Genomic DNA, 15,528 nt, shown 5'->3' on the forward strand with positions numbered 1-15,528 from the left:
ATATATGTGTATATATATATATGTATATATATATATATGTATATATATATATATATATATGTATATATATATATATATAGGTACTTAGTGCACATTTAAACCAAGTAGTGAGTAATCTTAGTGTTGTTTTACTGTTTAAATGATCATTTGACTTTGTGTCTCCGTCTCTTGACAGTCTGGACAGGTGAAGCAACTGCAGCAGCTAAACTTTCCGTTTATGTTCAATTTATAAGGCAGTTTAGTGCATAAAGAATTTGTCTAATGAAAAATCCAAACATTAAATTTATTTTTTAAAATTAGCTAGAAAATAAAAATCTGAATTAGTTGAGGCACTTGTGGTTTTCCCCTTTTAATTAACTCATTGGCGCCCTCTGCTGGACATTTCGTCTCATTTCTTTGTTAATAGTCACATAAATGTTGCCCTGCTGGAGCTCTGTTTGGTTTCTTCTTATCAAGTCAAAAATAAAAAACAATTTATTTTTCTTTCAGATATTAATAAGCTGCTAAACTGAATTTATCGAGCGATTTAAACATTATTATTGCGTTGTAGTCAGTTGAGTTTCTACTGCTCGAATGCCTTCCTGAGCACCCACACCTCGTTCCTGCGGTTGGTGAGTTTGAAGGGGCTGTCGTAGCCGGCCGTGTAGTACGGCTGATCAACAAACTCCACGCCATCCCTCTTCAGGCTCTCCATCAGCTTCAGCAGCTCGTCTCGCCTCATATTATCATTGGAGAAACCACCGTAAGTCCTGGGAAAAGAAGACAATGTTACACATGGTGGATTTAAACTTTTAATATTACCGTAGTCTTCACCATGTAAGTCGCACCTTTTTGCATAAATTTGCAAGTCCTGCGACTTATATACCGAAGTGACTAAAATACATTTTTTTTTCCATATTTATAACCCAGTTGTTGGCTGAGATCTGACGATTTCATTCATTCTGAAATGGAAAATATTGAACACTACCATTTTCAGCCACTAGAGGGCCCTCAACTATTATGGCAAGCCAAGTGTCTTATTAATAGGGAAAAGTAGCTATTAATGAGACGCTTAACTTGCCATATCAAGCCACCTTCGTCTCGCTCTGGAACTCCTGGAGCAAACGTCAAATCAGCTGCATTTCACCACGCCGCCCAGGCGAAATGCAGCTGATTTGACCATTAAAGTGCATTTATTAAGGAAAAGTTTAACTGAGACACACCTTTACTATATTGTCAAGCAAACAAATAATTGTTTTTAAATGTTAATCTTGTTAAATTCTTCTTAAAGTCCTCATGTGCCCGCTCCCGTGGCTGCCATTTGGCTGCCAGTTGATTTTTGGCACACCGGCCCATGTTTCCAGGTTGTCAGGGGTTTTGCATAATAGATCAGAGTTATACGGTGAAGCGATGTATTTATGTTGGGGGTTTTTTTTCTTCAACTTTATTAGACATTTTTGGATTGATGTGACTTACCGTATTTTCCACCGTACACATCGCTCCACCCCATAAGTCGCATCAGTCCAAATATGTCTAATAAAGTGGAAAAATACATAAATACGTCACATCTGTTACACGTCACCGCTGACAACCTGTAAATGTGGGCTGGTGTTGTGCCAAAAATCGATTGGCTGCCCAATGGCGACCGCGGGAGCGTGCACTGGAGGACTTTAACAAGAATTTAACAAGATTAACACTTAAAACAATTATTATTTGTTTGCTCAAAATTATAGTAAAGGTGTGTCTTAGTCTAACTTTTACTTAATAAATGCACTTTGACGGTCAAATCATCTGTATTTCAAAAGTATTTGCTGTCTCGGTGCTCTGGGAGCGCACTCTGAGAGAGGAAATCAGGAAGGATAAATGCTGCGCATTTCTTTGAAATTTAACAAGATAAGCACCTAAAATAATTATTTGTTTGCTCGACATTATAGTAAAGGTGTGTCTCAGTTTAACTTTTACTTAATAAATGCACTTTAATGCTCAAATCAGCTTCATTTCACCGGGGCGGTGCCGCAAAATGAAGTTCATTTGACGGTTGCTCCAAGCGAGCTGGACAAAGGTGGGAGTTATGGCAAGCCGATTGTGTCATTAATAGTCACTTTTCCCTCTTACATGACACAAGGGCATGCCATACTCTGCTGCCATCTAGTGGCTGAAAATAGTAGTGTTCAATATTTCCAGTCAGAATGAATGAAAACGGTCGTATCTCAGCCAAAAAATTTTTATAAATATGGAAAAAATTCATAAATACGTCGCTTCGGCGTATAAGTCGCAGGGCATTTAAATTATGCCAAAAAAAACATCAACTTATACAGCAAAAAATACAGTACATGGCGGTGCAACTTTTACAGAGGAAAATACGGTACTCATCAGCGTGGTTGTTCTTTACCTGACGTAGGCGGCGAACTCTTTCCTGTGCTCCACAAACACCTCGGGGTCGCTCGGCTCGGGCGGCTCGGCCTGAAGTTCGTCTGGGATGTAGAAGGAAACGGTGAACTGAGACTCGCAGTTTGGGCCGGCTCCAGGGTCAACACGGCACGTCACAGGCGCAGTCATCTCCACTTTGGCCTCTAAAAACAGCAACGTAAAGAAAACAGGCGAGCAACGCGAGTCAAATCTGATTTTCTAAACAAACCATCACTTTACATCAGCTAAACCCAAAGCTTAGAGCACGTCGTTTCCTGGCCGCACATAAACACCATGTTTAACAGATAAAAAGGATTTAACATGCTTGTTTTTTTTTTGTAGGAAGCACCTTCTTCTGCTGCAGCGCTCAGTCAACAGCCCAGACAATAAAAACTATCATCAATAACGCTGCAGGAAACTGCTGAGTCAGGCTAAGGCTGCCGTGCTGCCCCAAACTGCTGAGCAGCAAATAAAATCACTTTCCTCCTGCATTCATTCATCGACTTCTCAGATGAACTTCATCTTAATAACGTTTCGCTTGACTTGCTCCTTTTAATTGTTACATTTTGTAAATGTCAACGCTTCATATTAAGCATCTCTACAACACAACAGCTTTAACAAAAAAACACATGCGTGCAAGTTTTTTCTTTAATCTTATTAAATCATCTTGCAGAAAGTAATTGTTGTAGCCATTTGGGTCAAACCTTGAAAATGTTACGTGCAATCTGACGCAACATTGTGAGAGGTCATGCTCAGATTATATGCAGTGAATGACTCTCAGCTACTACCACGACCAACTTTAGCTCAGCGTCTAAGTTCTCTGAGCTGCAGACGTTTTTCTGTCGGCTGGCGTCGATTAGCTACGGCAACCAGTTTGCCTCTAAAAGTTAATCAGCTGTGGCTCTCTCTAAAAGCTTCATGAAAAGTGGTGCAGTGGTTCATGAGACACAGAACACACAGACAGGCAACATGATCGCCCACCTTTGTTCTTTCTGCAGCGGGCGATAAAAAAAAAATGGCTGCACAGAAGTTGCAGAGTTTATTTTCACCTTGGCTGTGGACGGGAAAACGTTTGAGTCAGTTCAAACTAACTTTTCTGATTGTTTCCTTGGATGTAGTTGAAGAGCCTGCGGAAGCCGGTCTTCATGGCCTCCTCACAGTGCATCCCCTTCAGAGAGGTGCTCACCCATTTAGTGGCATGATAAGTGCGGATCTCGTAGTCCTGCTCCTATAAAACACACACACACACACACACACACACACACACACACACACACACACACATCACAGCTGCAGCTCAGGGTGTGTGCATTTTTAGTTTTCAAATGACCTAAAATTCAGCCTAAAAAACTCTTTTAGCGTGCAGTCTGATGGAGAACATTAGCTGCTTTGACAAAACATTACACAAGAATATGACGACGGTGGTCAGACCACTCATATTTTTGCAAGACGTTTAAAAACTTGTTGAAAAAACTGTTTAAAAACACAAATCGTCACATAAATTTAACCTGGCCAACATTCATCAAGTGGAATACACTTTAGTAGTTATAATTTTGTTGAACTCCAGAAGCAGAATAATGTAATTATATTAATGATTAAAATAATAATAATAAATGATTGTAGTGATTTTGATTTACAGGTGAAGCAACGGTTCAAACTTTCTGTTTGTCTTTGTCGTCTGTTCTTTTTGTATGAATTTTGATTGTTTTTTTTTCTACATCATTGCTCGATTGTAAGTTTTATTTTTACATTTAGGATTACCGTAGTAGTGCGCCCATTTAAAAGCTTCGCAGACACAGAAATTAATTAAATAAAACTCAATTAAAGAATCAGTGAATACATAATTTAACATCTAACAATGCTCTATGTTCCTGCTACACAAACGTTAACTAAATTAATAAAATAATCATGCCGCACAGACCCTGTTCAATAATAAATAAATAAAATAATATTTTTGAAAATAAATGTGCAAATCTAAAGCCAGCTACCACATTAAGTCACAAGTACAAGCCCAAAGTGCATGTTTGCCAAACAAACAATGATCAAAACATGTTAAAATTATATAAATATAGGAAACTTGTGTATTTTTATTATCTGTGAGATTTGGGAAGTAAAAATGTGAAATATAAGTGTAGCAGTTAAAAGATAACCAGAAAAAAAACTGCACTGAATTTTTTACTGTTTTAGGAGCTGTAACTTCACGTGTCTCGTGACATGTAGGAAAACAGAGTTGTTCGCATCAACCCCAAAGTCTGAAGTTCTTAATTTTTACGAGTTAAGCTGGAAAACATTTACCTTTGCCTCTTCTGCCGTGAATTTAGGATTCTTAAGTCCTGTTGAGAATAAAACTTGTCCCACAGCTTTCAGCATGACTGTCAAACGGGTGTCTTCCAACAGAAAACTCCGGTTTCCAAACACCTACAAAGCGTCATTTTTTAAAACCAAAAAACAATGTCGAGGCGTTACATCACTAATTCATGGCAAACGCTATACAAACATTTTTAACTGTCAGTCGAATTAAAAAATATATAATTAACTAAATCCAGTAAAGATAAAATGTTGAATTTACTACATTGCTGCCTTATAAAAGGTGGGTAAATTACCTCCAAACGCGCGCGGTCAGTGTTCTGTAACGAAAATTCAGTGTTTTCGTAACATCGGTTCCTGTTACAAAACACTGACATCTGATTGGTTGAACGACTCAAACTTCACAATAAGAGTCCTGGCTGAGCCACGGTCATAGCTGACAAAATAAAAGACAAAATAACTTTCATTGAAAAATGAAAAATGACGGACAGATGTTTCAATTTTCAAAGCATCCATAAACATAAACATCAAGTCTTGAGGGAAGAAATGTAATCAGGCCATAAGGATCATGAACAGGAAGTCCATTCACATCAGAAATTAAAAATAACTAGAGAAATTGCATTTCCTTTGAAAATGCAGCGCTTAGAACTTTCTAATAACTGCTGAAATTAGCTAAAATAATAATAAATACATAAATACATTCTGAATTGTAGCTCGAATGGAAGAATAAGCCTAAATTAGCAGAATAAAGCAGAAAGAAAATGTATTTGCTGAAATAGGTTATAAGCAGAAATTAGCATAAAAATTAGGAAATCATCTATTTAAAAATGGTTGAAAATAACAACAACAAAAAAAGCTGAAAGATAGCTAACAGGTGGAAAGAATCTTAAGCTATCAGAAGGAAGTGGAAAGAACTGAAATGAGCTATAAATTAAAAAAAGTGGAATTAGCTGAAAAACTCAAATTAGCATCAGAATAGCTAAATAGCAGCTGAAAGAGCAGAAAAAGCTGAAACTAGCACAAAAAAGCTGAAAGGAGCATAACAAGCTGAAATTAGCATAAAAATGTTAATTGGGCTGAAAGTAGCAGAAATTACCCCAAAAACGAATTTATCAGAATCAGTGATAAATGAATTTATCATTTCAGCTGCAGCTGAAATTAGTTAAAAATGATGAAAAAATAAAAAGGTAGCTGAAATGGTAGAACATTACCAGAGCAGAAAGAACATGTTTGCCCAATTAAGCTGAAAGCAGATTAGCACAAAAAGTGGAAATTATCTGAAAATAGTTTAAATTAGCAAAAAAAAAAAAAAAAAAAAATGACAATACAGTGAATGCTTCAAACATTCATACAATAAATTTGACTCAATAACTCAGAGCATCTAATGGGAACGGTTCCTTTACATGAAACCTCTCAGGAGCCACGTATTTTGTCAACTCCTGGTAAACAAAGGAATTAGTGACGCGTGAAGCTCAAACTAAACTGATTGGCTGAATGTTAGAAAAAGCTGAATCAGCTTCTTAGAACATACCAACACTCATGAATGCCTTTGCTTCTTTTAATATACGGTTGTATTGCAGGATTTGCTTTGTTTAACCGCAATAGATATGTTTCTATTGTGGTGTGCATTTTTATTGTAAGCTCTTTTAAAAAGACCGGCATCACAAATTAGCCGACTATAAATGCTACATCACATTATATTTACTACACGGTTATCCCTAAACAAATAAATATTCAGAGTAATGAAACTACATGCTGTGTATATTTAGTTTAATGGAAATTAGAAGGCATTATGGTCAAAATTTCACCTTTAGTCCATTTTCACCAACTTGCTAAAACCATTGTAGCACCTTTCGTTTATTTACTCCGTTCCTATTTACATCCATCAGTGAGCTCACCCAACAGGAGGACAACAATACGCAGCATTTAAAACTACTTTTAGAGCACGCGAGGCATGGTCACCCCAAAAAGACGACCTAAAAAGTAACAAAACACTTTTAAAAGTTTCAGGTCATACGCAGTTCATTACAGAGTAAACATGGATGGAAGAGAGCTGCTACATCTGGACTGATCAGTTGAAATGATGCTGAGGGAAGCCAGAGCAGAACCAACGTGGTTTTGGTGTCCACAAGCCTGAACGAAACCACCTTCTTGTTTAACTCGCAGCAAATAGTGCAGTCTGTGGTTAAAGACAAAGTTTAACTGTGATCTGGGGAAACACACAAATATGATGACTGAGGAACGGCTGGAAAAAGACTGGATCTACAGCAGCATGCGAGGAGCAGCAGCATCTGTTGGTCTACGATGAGGTCAGGCAGTTTAGAGCAGAAGGCAGCGAAAGGTTGGGGAGGCTAACCAGTTCAGTCATCGTCGTTGCTGCAAAAACAGTTTTTTGACTTCAGCTCCACAACTCCTCTCAACTCAAAATGCTCATAAAGCTGTTTATTATTTGACCTTAAACCCAACAATAACATAAAAAAACATTTAAATGTAAAGACCTAATTGTCCTTTCATGATCAAATCAACTGGTGCATCATTGTCCAAAGTTCTGCATGCTCCACGAGTGAGTGCACCCTGAACAGCTGAAGACGCTCTCAGGAACTGATCCTCGCTCAGTGCTGGTGATGCTGGTGGATGAAGGATAAAACGTCATTTTTGGAAAGTTTCTCAGAGTCCATCCGGGTCTGAGAGTCGTGAACTATGACCCCGTCCACCCAGGCCCAGAAGAGTCGCTCAGAGTGGCAAACGCTGGAGGAGAAAACAGAAACACTATTCAGGGCAGCTCCTCATCCTCCATGCAGATACCGGAGCAGAAATCTGAATCGAGCGGTACGTACTGGAAAGGAGCGGCAGCATTTGGTGGCATGTCGTACGTTGATTGCTGGGTTAGTTTGTTAAAGAAAAACTTCTTGTTGGAGTTTTTGCTGTAAGCCATCGTCCACGGCTCTGAGGGGGGAACGGGAAAAAAAATATTTCAGAAATTTAGCAGTTGTTTTGTAAAAAAACGTATATGAACCCATTAATGTTGCCACACAGTCAAAATCTAACCCTCCAAGATGTTTAAAAGGTATATTACAGCACCAGTACGAACCAACGACAGTCTTAATGATGTAAAGACCCGTGGGAAGGAAATGTCGGTCATCTCTGCCGGTGTAGGACAGACGAGGAACGCCTCCAGAACTTTTTGTTACCTTCATCTCTAGTCTGGAAAAGAAAGAACACTAGTTGAGATGATCTTTTCCTATAAAAAGCAACAAAAAAAAAACATGCTTATTTAGCAAAAACTATAAATACAAATGCCTCGTTGCAAACTTTGTTTGTTGTATCTAATGAAGAGCAGTTTGTCGTACCTGACAAAGATTTTCTCCATTTCCTCCAGCCTGTAAACTTCCTTCACTCTGAAAAAAGCATTCAAGTACTTATTTTATATTTTAATAACTCATGTGCATTTATTTTAAAAACTTTAAGTCTTAATTGTGTTTGAAATTAAATTATTTAGACAATTGGACAATAATATTATCAGTAATTCTTTTGATCACTGCAGGCTAAATCTGGCCTTTGGTCAAATTTAATCTGCCCCCCAAGACAATAATTTAAATCTATTAGATTGTCCCATCATTCAGTGACAGAATAAATGAACAAATTCTTTAACACTAAGGGAAAATAATTAATAAATTGATATTTAATATTAACTAATCAGTCAAAACAAATTACTCATCAAGAGGAAAAAACAATATAGGCCTGTCACGGTAAGAAATTTTACTGGGCGATTAATTGTCTCAGAAATTATTGCGATAAATGATAATATGGTTTGAAATTTGACAATAATTAGTAATTACTGTCAAATTTAAAAAGAAATATTGGTTAATTTGTTTTGAGTGTAGTACCTGTTTTGACAACTGGATGGCAGTATAAGACTGTTTGAACCGAAGGATGGATAGAGAGGGAGCGAGCAGCGTGTCTCTTTAAGAAAATGGGAGGGAGGCCCCTTGACGTGGCATGGGCTGTCTCTCCTTCCTTTTTTCAGTTCACAAAATGGCGGATGCTCGGTGTGGTTTGAGCTCTTTAGCATAGCATTTTTCACATAAAGCTTTTAATTAAAAAAAAAAAATCATTAAAGAAGTTCTCAGCTTCTTTTTGCAGAGAAAAACTTTTTACACAAAGGCACGGGTTTCAACCGTGAATTATGGAGCTTTGACAAGACAAAGTTTTTTCCCCCCAAGTTTGGCTTGTTAGCTTAGCTCGTAGCTTAGCTGCTTTTAATGATCCAAAAACGTGATTTTGGATCGTTAAAATTGATTTTAAAGAGAAAAGAGAAAGGGAGGGGTCAGTGAAGAGCACCGGCGTTTAGCTTTTTGTCATCCAGTGTCTTCAGTAGAAAGAGAGAGACACGAAAAACGATAAAACCAATAAATGAAAATGAGGTCGATATCATTTATCATGCGATTTATTGATTTATTGTTTATTGCGACAGACCTAAAACAATATATAAGTTGCTTTGGAGTATAAGTCACATTTATTTAGAAGTGTATTTCACAAAGTGCAAGAACAACATTTAATCTGAAATAACAAAAACACACAGAACATACCTGGGATCCTGAACAGGCCTAATTAACATAACAAGTCAACGAGTCTGACAAGCTAGTTACCAGTAAATTCACCAGTCTTATTCCACATCACTTTTGGGGGCATTTTACTTGTGTTAAGTTTTTCTCAGTTGTCTCTTAAGTGGATGAGAGGAACAACATATAGTTGTCTAAAGCCTATAGGGCCCTCTTGTGGCTGCAAATGAAAATGTTTGCTCTTTGGTTCATGTCCGTATGAATGAACATTTAGCATCAGTCAAAAAATGCGTCATTAATAGGGAAAAAAAAAGTATATAAGTCGCTTCGGACTGTAAGTCGCAGGACTGGCCAAACTATGAAAAAAAGAGCGACTTATAGTCCGGAAAATACGGTAGCTTAAAAAAACTGAGCATGCTCAGTGCAAACTTCTTATAAAGCAACATTAAAGACAAGAAGAGTTTTTCAGGTTTTTAGTAAATTATTGTTTTACTGATTTGAAGGATTGTAATAAAGTTTATTAGGAAATATTTAAAAAAGGTGTTTTGATAAAGAGCAAGGCATAAGACGTAAATGCAAATTAGTTTTTTAATTGATCTTTTTTAATTATGTATGTAAACTCTACATTTCTTTAAAAAATAATTTGACATTTATCTCAAAACCAAGTTAATTTATATATATTTTTTCCATAAATTTTAATTGAGACTAGCCTTCAGTTGGATAAAAACCCATCCATAAATGACAAAGCAGCAGTCGGACTGGTCAAAGTAATTCCAGTTTGTACCTGATGGGGTTCATGTCTGGTCTGCTGGGTTTAGCCACCGCCTTCACAAACTTCTCCACCATCTGGATGCTGGAAGTTAAAAAAAAAGAAGTGTCATTTCTTAAACTAAGGCAAGTAATAATGTCATTTTCACATTTCTAGATGATATTTTAATGTTGTAGATTTCTGTAAAAAAAGAGATACACGTTTAGAAAAATACAACTTGAAAAGCCAAGACAAAAACTGAATTATCAGTTAAGTCGTTTTAAAGATCGCATAAAACGCACAAAACAGCTTAACTATATTTCCCTTTTTAATACAATTTAAATAAGCTTTAAGAGAGAAAACATAACCCACATTAAATAAAAAAATCTCTAAACTTCACTTTAGATAACACGAATATTTGGAGTCTTAAAACAAAAAGTCTGGGAACTAGAAGATTATTCCTCACCGCTGGTTGAAGTGTCGATCTCTGACGTCAGTGCCGTTAAGTATCAGAGCATCCATGACGTGAACAGCGTTGATTCTGCGCTGAGCTTTACCCTGAAAAACAAAAAGGTGCAACAAAATGCAAGAGACACTTTGAATTAATAAGGATGATGAATGAAATCTGTCTAATTGTTGTCTTTAGTTATGCAGACTGTTTGAAATGCTTTATAATTCCAGTCATCTGCAAAGATTCATGTAGCAAGAACTATAGTGAATAAAGTAAACCATACAAAAGTTTGAAACTTGTTTTTATTCTTTCCTCCTCTCACCTCGCCCTTCAGCTCTTGAACAATCTCCACACTGAGAAGCGTATCTCTTGGCAGCTCTAATTTGAAATTCTCTATTTTCGTCCAGCGTACGGGCATCTTCCCATCCCATGTGTAAATCTGAGACTTCTACAGAATAAAACAGGGAAAAGGACAATCTTTGCATATCTGTTTTTGCTCATAATGTTTACCTCTAAGAAGAAAACAACAGTCCAAGAGTTGCCGTCTCTTTATTCGTACCCCCAGTGCAAGAAGAAAGATCTGCTCCCCGCCTCCCACAATGCACCTGTAGTCAAAGATCGTCCGCAGCTTGCTGAGCGTGCTGGAGTCAAGTGGCGTGAGCTTACTCTGGAACAAATCCACATCTGAATTCTGAGGAATAACATAGTAAATGGTAAATGGACTGTACTTATATAGCGCCTTTCCATCTTATCAAGGTACTCAAAGCTCTTTACAACACAATCTGTGCCTCATTTACCCATTCATTCAGCACTCTACTAGACCTGTACAAAGAATAATCAGTGCTTTATCACATTCATTCACCGATGGGACACACATCAGAGGCAATGAGGGGTTCAGTGTCTTGCCCAGGGACAGTTGGGCATGTGACTGCTGGCGGAATCGACCCCCCAACTCTTGCATTAGAGGACAATTGCTCTAACCACTCAGCCACAGTGTGTATCATCATCATAACAATAAAAAAAAAATCACGTTGTTTAATGAATTTACCTAATGGAAGCATATAATGTGCATGAATCTTCATCATACACGAAAGTTAGTCATGGAGTTCCTCAGGGTTCGGTGCTTGGACCAATACTCTTTACCTTAAATATGCGTCCATTAGGTAAAGTTGTTAAACAGCATGGGATAAATTTTCAATGTTACGCTGATGATACAGTTATATTTGTTCATGAAACCCAGTAACAAATGAAGAATAATTTATAATTATTTATAAATTATTTGTAATAACATATAAAGGCCAAATTAACTAACTCTAAACTCAAACAATAGTTGTGTATTTGTTTTGTATTTGTTTGCCTTTCATGATTAACAAACTGAAAACACTAATTTGATTAATTTAACAGGACTTTTTTTTTTGTAAACATTTTTATCTGACCTTAATATGTTCATAAAACTTTGATTTGGGGTCTGATGAAGAAGGAGCGACCCTGGCCTTGTCTGGTACCTGAAAATACCAGTAAACAAACCCAAGTTATAGAAAATACTTGAAAGCATAAGTAAAAAGACAATTCAGTCTGTTAAGTGTCAGAAGAGGAGTTCCTCCACTCACCCCCCACAGCTTAAGACACTCCTTCCTGATGTCAGCTTGTCTCGGCTCTGAAAGTGTCCTAAAGATATTCCCACAATGCAACACAGTCAGTTTCAGACATAAATATCCTCCTGCTATTCAAAACTAAACATCAGTGAACATGTTTAGCTGTGCTTACTCACGGTTCTACAACAAAAGCGTGTATTTTAGCCAAGGCCTTGATCTGGACCGCACAGAGGCTGCAGACAGAAGAAGAAAATTCAGTCTTTGTCAGCTATTGTTTCATACTCGGTCCTTAGATTTGGAGACAACTGTGTTTTTACTTCTCATTGGAGTTGACCATAAACTGGTGAAAGTCAGTATCGTCCTTTATGATGCTCAGCGGAACCACTTCTGTAACGTCTGTGTCTTTGTTCCTGAGCTGGTTCAGTTTCAGGTTCACTCTGAACATGTACTGTCTGACTGCGTCAGAGCCCGGTTTCAGGCTTCGACACACGATGTACCTGTTGGTGGAAATGTGACAACAGATCAGCATCTTAGAGACAATAGAGAAGCAATCATTGACATGAAGATGGACAAAGTGACTCCATAACGTCCAATGTCCAAAACTGAAGCAACAATGTCACGTTCTTTTGTGCTGCCGTGTTTTATTCTTTGAAGCATCCAGACACATGGGACTGTACCAGCTTTACAAAAAGTCCTGCCTGCACACCCTCCAAACTCGCAAACAGGTTGTCTCGCTGTAACTCACAGTGAACACTTTTTTAAAGCCTCATTTAACTGAATGAAAATAAACTTAATGAAAATCTGTCTATAAAAAATTTAAAAAACGGCATCAAGAGAAGAAATACAAGAATCTACAAGAGTCAGCGCTTAAAACTATAATCTGATGTGTATTTTATTCTTTAGTTAGGAAAACGTCCCGTTTACAAGAAGGGGCGGGGCTTAAATTTGTACTGCAGCCAGCAACTAGGGGGCACTCGCCCTCTGTAGCTTCAACTTCTAGATTCTGGTCTTGTTTTACGATGCAGTCTTTCTGGACTGAATAACTGAACTACGGTCATCATCTGGTAGATTTTTTTTTGCTGAAAGAAAAAAATTGCATTACTGCCTAAATAAACAAGAAAAACAAAACATTCTGCATATTGCTTGGTTGAGATTTAATTTTTTTGTTATTTTTCTTAATCTTCAAAATGCTGTATACAAGAAATACATGTCGACAGAACTATTTCAGCCCACGCTGGTCTAGCTAGGCCTGTCATGATAACAAATTTTGCTGGGTGAGTAATTGTTTCAGAAATTATTGCGATAAAAATAAAATTGTTTGAAATTTGACAATAATTAGTAATTGTCAAATTTAAGAAGAAATGTTAGTTTATTTTTGTGTGTAGTACATTTTTTGACCACTGGATGGCAGTATAAGACTGTTTGAACCGAAGGATGGATAGTAAGGGAGCGAGCAGCGTGTCTCTTTAAGTAACATGGGAGGGAGGCCCCTTGACGTGGCATGGGCTGTCTCTCCTTCCTTTTTTCGGTTCTTAAAATGGCAGATGCTCAGTGTGGTTTGAGCTTTTTAGCATAGCATTTGTCGCTCAAAGCTTTTAATAAAAAATCAGTAAACAAGTTCTCAGCTTCTTTTTACATTAAAAAAAAACATATTTTTAGACAAAGGCACTGGTTTCAACCGTGAATTTTGGAACATCGACAAGACAGAGGTTTTTTTCCCAAGGTCGGCCTCTTAGCTTAGCTCGTAGCTTAGCTTTTCAACTAAGCTGCTTTTAACGATCCAAAAACATGATTTTGAACGGTTAAAATGGATTTTAAAGAGAAAGGGAGAGGTTAGTGAAAAGCACCGGAATTGAGCCTTTTGTCGTCCAGTGTCTTCAGTAGAAAGAGAGACACAAAGAAACGATAAAGCCGATAAATGAAATTGAGGTCGATAATCTTTATTTATTATGTGATTAATTGATTTATTGTTTATTGTGACAGGCCTAGGTCTAGCATCCATAAAAGGTGAGTTACATTTGCATTAAATTAGAGTATGTTGTAGTTTTTCATGTCTGGTTTACACACTGTAACAGAGCCCACCTCTCTGAGTTGGCAGGTCGACTGGTGACGGGTTTGAATAGTGAAATCCTGTCGAAGCAGAGGTAGAGGAGGTAAATCAAGCCAACACTGAAGGGAGTGAAGAGGTCAAATGTTTTACAGACAAAATGGCCACCTGGAAGAAAAGAGATAAAATAATCATTGCTACAAAAATGCGCACAAATGTCATAAAAGGACAAGAACGCCCCGTGACTCTTTCATCAACCAACATTTACCAACCTGGCCTAAGTGTAGAGAGAGCAGTGAGGAACTGACACAGCAGCAGTTGTTTAGAGAGAACCTCCTGCAGATTCTCTTGACCCTCCACAGAGAAACCCTAACAAAGGCACAGGTTACACTAGAATTAGTCTGTTTAGTGCTTTTGGATGCTTTAAAAAAAAAAAAAAAAAAAACAATCATACTCTTCAAAAATCTTACCCCATCTGCCATGAGGAAGTGCAGCCCTCTTCTTTCTGTATTTTCCATAACAAAGTTACGGAACGCAGTCACGTTTTCAGGCCGAGTAATGTCACCATCTCCATCCACTCCGCCCTCACCTGAGACACACGGAGGTCAGTCTTTAAATCACTTATTACCTGAAACATAACCTGCATCTCTTCTCTCCTTGCTGTGATGTGACGGTTTAATTAACGCACCATAGTAAGGCTCGAACAGCTCGCTCGGAGCTGCGTAGAAATCTTCTAGTTTGAAATCGCAGGGACCTTTCAGCGTCATGCCAAAGCCCTTGGCGTGCCAGCGTCTCTTCCACAGGATATACTCCGAAAAGCCTCCGGGTCCCGCACAGACGTCACCGAAGTACAGAAGCTCACCTTCGCGGTCCCTCGTCAGGGATTTCTGCACGGTAAGGAAAGGTATGACCTCATTATCTGTTTATAGGACTCGGCAAGTTTTCAATACAGCAGCTGCACACTCACCCCGTGAGAATCCTTTGGATTGGTAAACATGTGGTCGAAGCAGTGGTCGATGTTGGCCATTTTCATAGCTGCTCTAAATATACAAGGCATAAAAATAAATAAATAAATAGCTTTATAAAAGTCAAGTATAACTCAAAAAAACTGTTGCTTAAATATAATCCACACTGATTACTAGTCCTGGCTGTGGTTTAGAGTTGAAACCCTGACCTGTTGAGGAAGATGCCTCCTCTGATCGTCTCGTACGGGTTAGAGCGTGTTCGTGCTCTCCTCATCTCCTCACCATCCAGATCATCAAATACTGTCTAAACATCATACAAAATATAATTAGATGAGCACATGGCAATACAGTAGGCCCTCGATTATCGCAGAGGAGCCGTACCCTGAAGACCTGCGATAAGTGAAAAACCACGAAGAAGGAACAGTTGTACAAGTAGTAAATAGTAGTTTATTATATATATATATA

At 37.9% G+C, this 15,528-nt stretch overlaps 2 protein-coding genes across 2 annotated transcripts in view; both read right to left on the reverse strand.

The window, feature by feature from the left end:
• Nucleotides 1–63: 63 nt before the first annotated feature.
• Nucleotides 64–5,053, reverse strand: hebp2 (heme binding protein 2). The gene is made up of 5 exons (XM_037685459.1): nucleotides 4,992–5,053; nucleotides 4,684–4,806; nucleotides 3,481–3,616; nucleotides 2,372–2,552; nucleotides 64–749 (listed from the first exon to the last, which is right to left on the reverse strand). Exons 2-5 carry the CDS (start codon nucleotides 4,756–4,758, stop codon nucleotides 563–565), a joined length of 579 nt encoding a protein of 192 aa, XP_037541387.1. The 5' UTR covers nucleotides 4,759–4,806; nucleotides 4,992–5,053; the 3' UTR covers nucleotides 64–562.
• A 2,046-nt stretch (nucleotides 5,054–7,099) lies between these two features.
• Nucleotides 7,100–15,528, reverse strand: part of cmtr1 (cap methyltransferase 1) — a 12,034-nt gene continuing 3,605 nt past the window's right edge. The window contains exons 7-24 of the mRNA XM_037685460.1: nucleotides 15,273–15,367; nucleotides 15,066–15,138; nucleotides 14,787–14,985; nucleotides 14,569–14,687; nucleotides 14,371–14,467; nucleotides 14,134–14,266; nucleotides 12,369–12,548; nucleotides 12,228–12,284; nucleotides 12,067–12,124; nucleotides 11,893–11,961; nucleotides 11,016–11,147; nucleotides 10,779–10,904; nucleotides 10,472–10,563; nucleotides 10,042–10,110; nucleotides 8,046–8,093; nucleotides 7,787–7,899; nucleotides 7,533–7,641; nucleotides 7,100–7,443 (exon numbers count right to left, since the gene is read on the reverse strand). Coding sequence (XP_037541388.1) covers nucleotides 7,308–7,443; nucleotides 7,533–7,641; nucleotides 7,787–7,899; nucleotides 8,046–8,093; nucleotides 10,042–10,110; nucleotides 10,472–10,563; nucleotides 10,779–10,904; nucleotides 11,016–11,147; nucleotides 11,893–11,961; nucleotides 12,067–12,124; nucleotides 12,228–12,284; nucleotides 12,369–12,548; nucleotides 14,134–14,266; nucleotides 14,371–14,467; nucleotides 14,569–14,687; nucleotides 14,787–14,985; nucleotides 15,066–15,138; nucleotides 15,273–15,367 — 1,905 coding nt within the window. The 3' untranslated portion in view covers nucleotides 7,100–7,307. The remainder of the gene's footprint in view (nucleotides 7,444–7,532; nucleotides 7,642–7,786; nucleotides 7,900–8,045; nucleotides 8,094–10,041; nucleotides 10,111–10,471; nucleotides 10,564–10,778; nucleotides 10,905–11,015; nucleotides 11,148–11,892; nucleotides 11,962–12,066; nucleotides 12,125–12,227; nucleotides 12,285–12,368; nucleotides 12,549–14,133; nucleotides 14,267–14,370; nucleotides 14,468–14,568; nucleotides 14,688–14,786; nucleotides 14,986–15,065; nucleotides 15,139–15,272; nucleotides 15,368–15,528) is intronic.

This window comes from Nematolebias whitei, chromosome 12 (assembly GCF_014905685.2).
Source record: "Nematolebias whitei isolate Nwh7 chromosome 12, NemWhi1, whole genome shotgun sequence".
NCBI classification, from domain to species: Eukaryota; Metazoa; Chordata; class Actinopteri; order Cyprinodontiformes; family Rivulidae; genus Nematolebias; species Nematolebias whitei.

Excerpts from the sequence above, each read along its gene's own strand:
- hebp2 (XM_037685459.1), bottom strand. The coding sequence starts at position 4,758 with ATGCTGAAAGCTGTGGGACAAGTTTTATTCTCAACAGGACTTAAGAAT. Across the intron at positions 2,553-3,480 it reads CCAAGGAAACAATCAGAAAA|AGGCCAAAGTGGAGATGACT; the intron begins GTTAGTTTGAAC and ends TGCTGTTTTTAG. Across the intron at positions 750-2,371 it reads GAGTTCGCCGCCTACGTCAG|GACTTACGGTGGTTTCTCCA; the intron begins GTAAAGAACAAC and ends TTCTTTTCCCAG.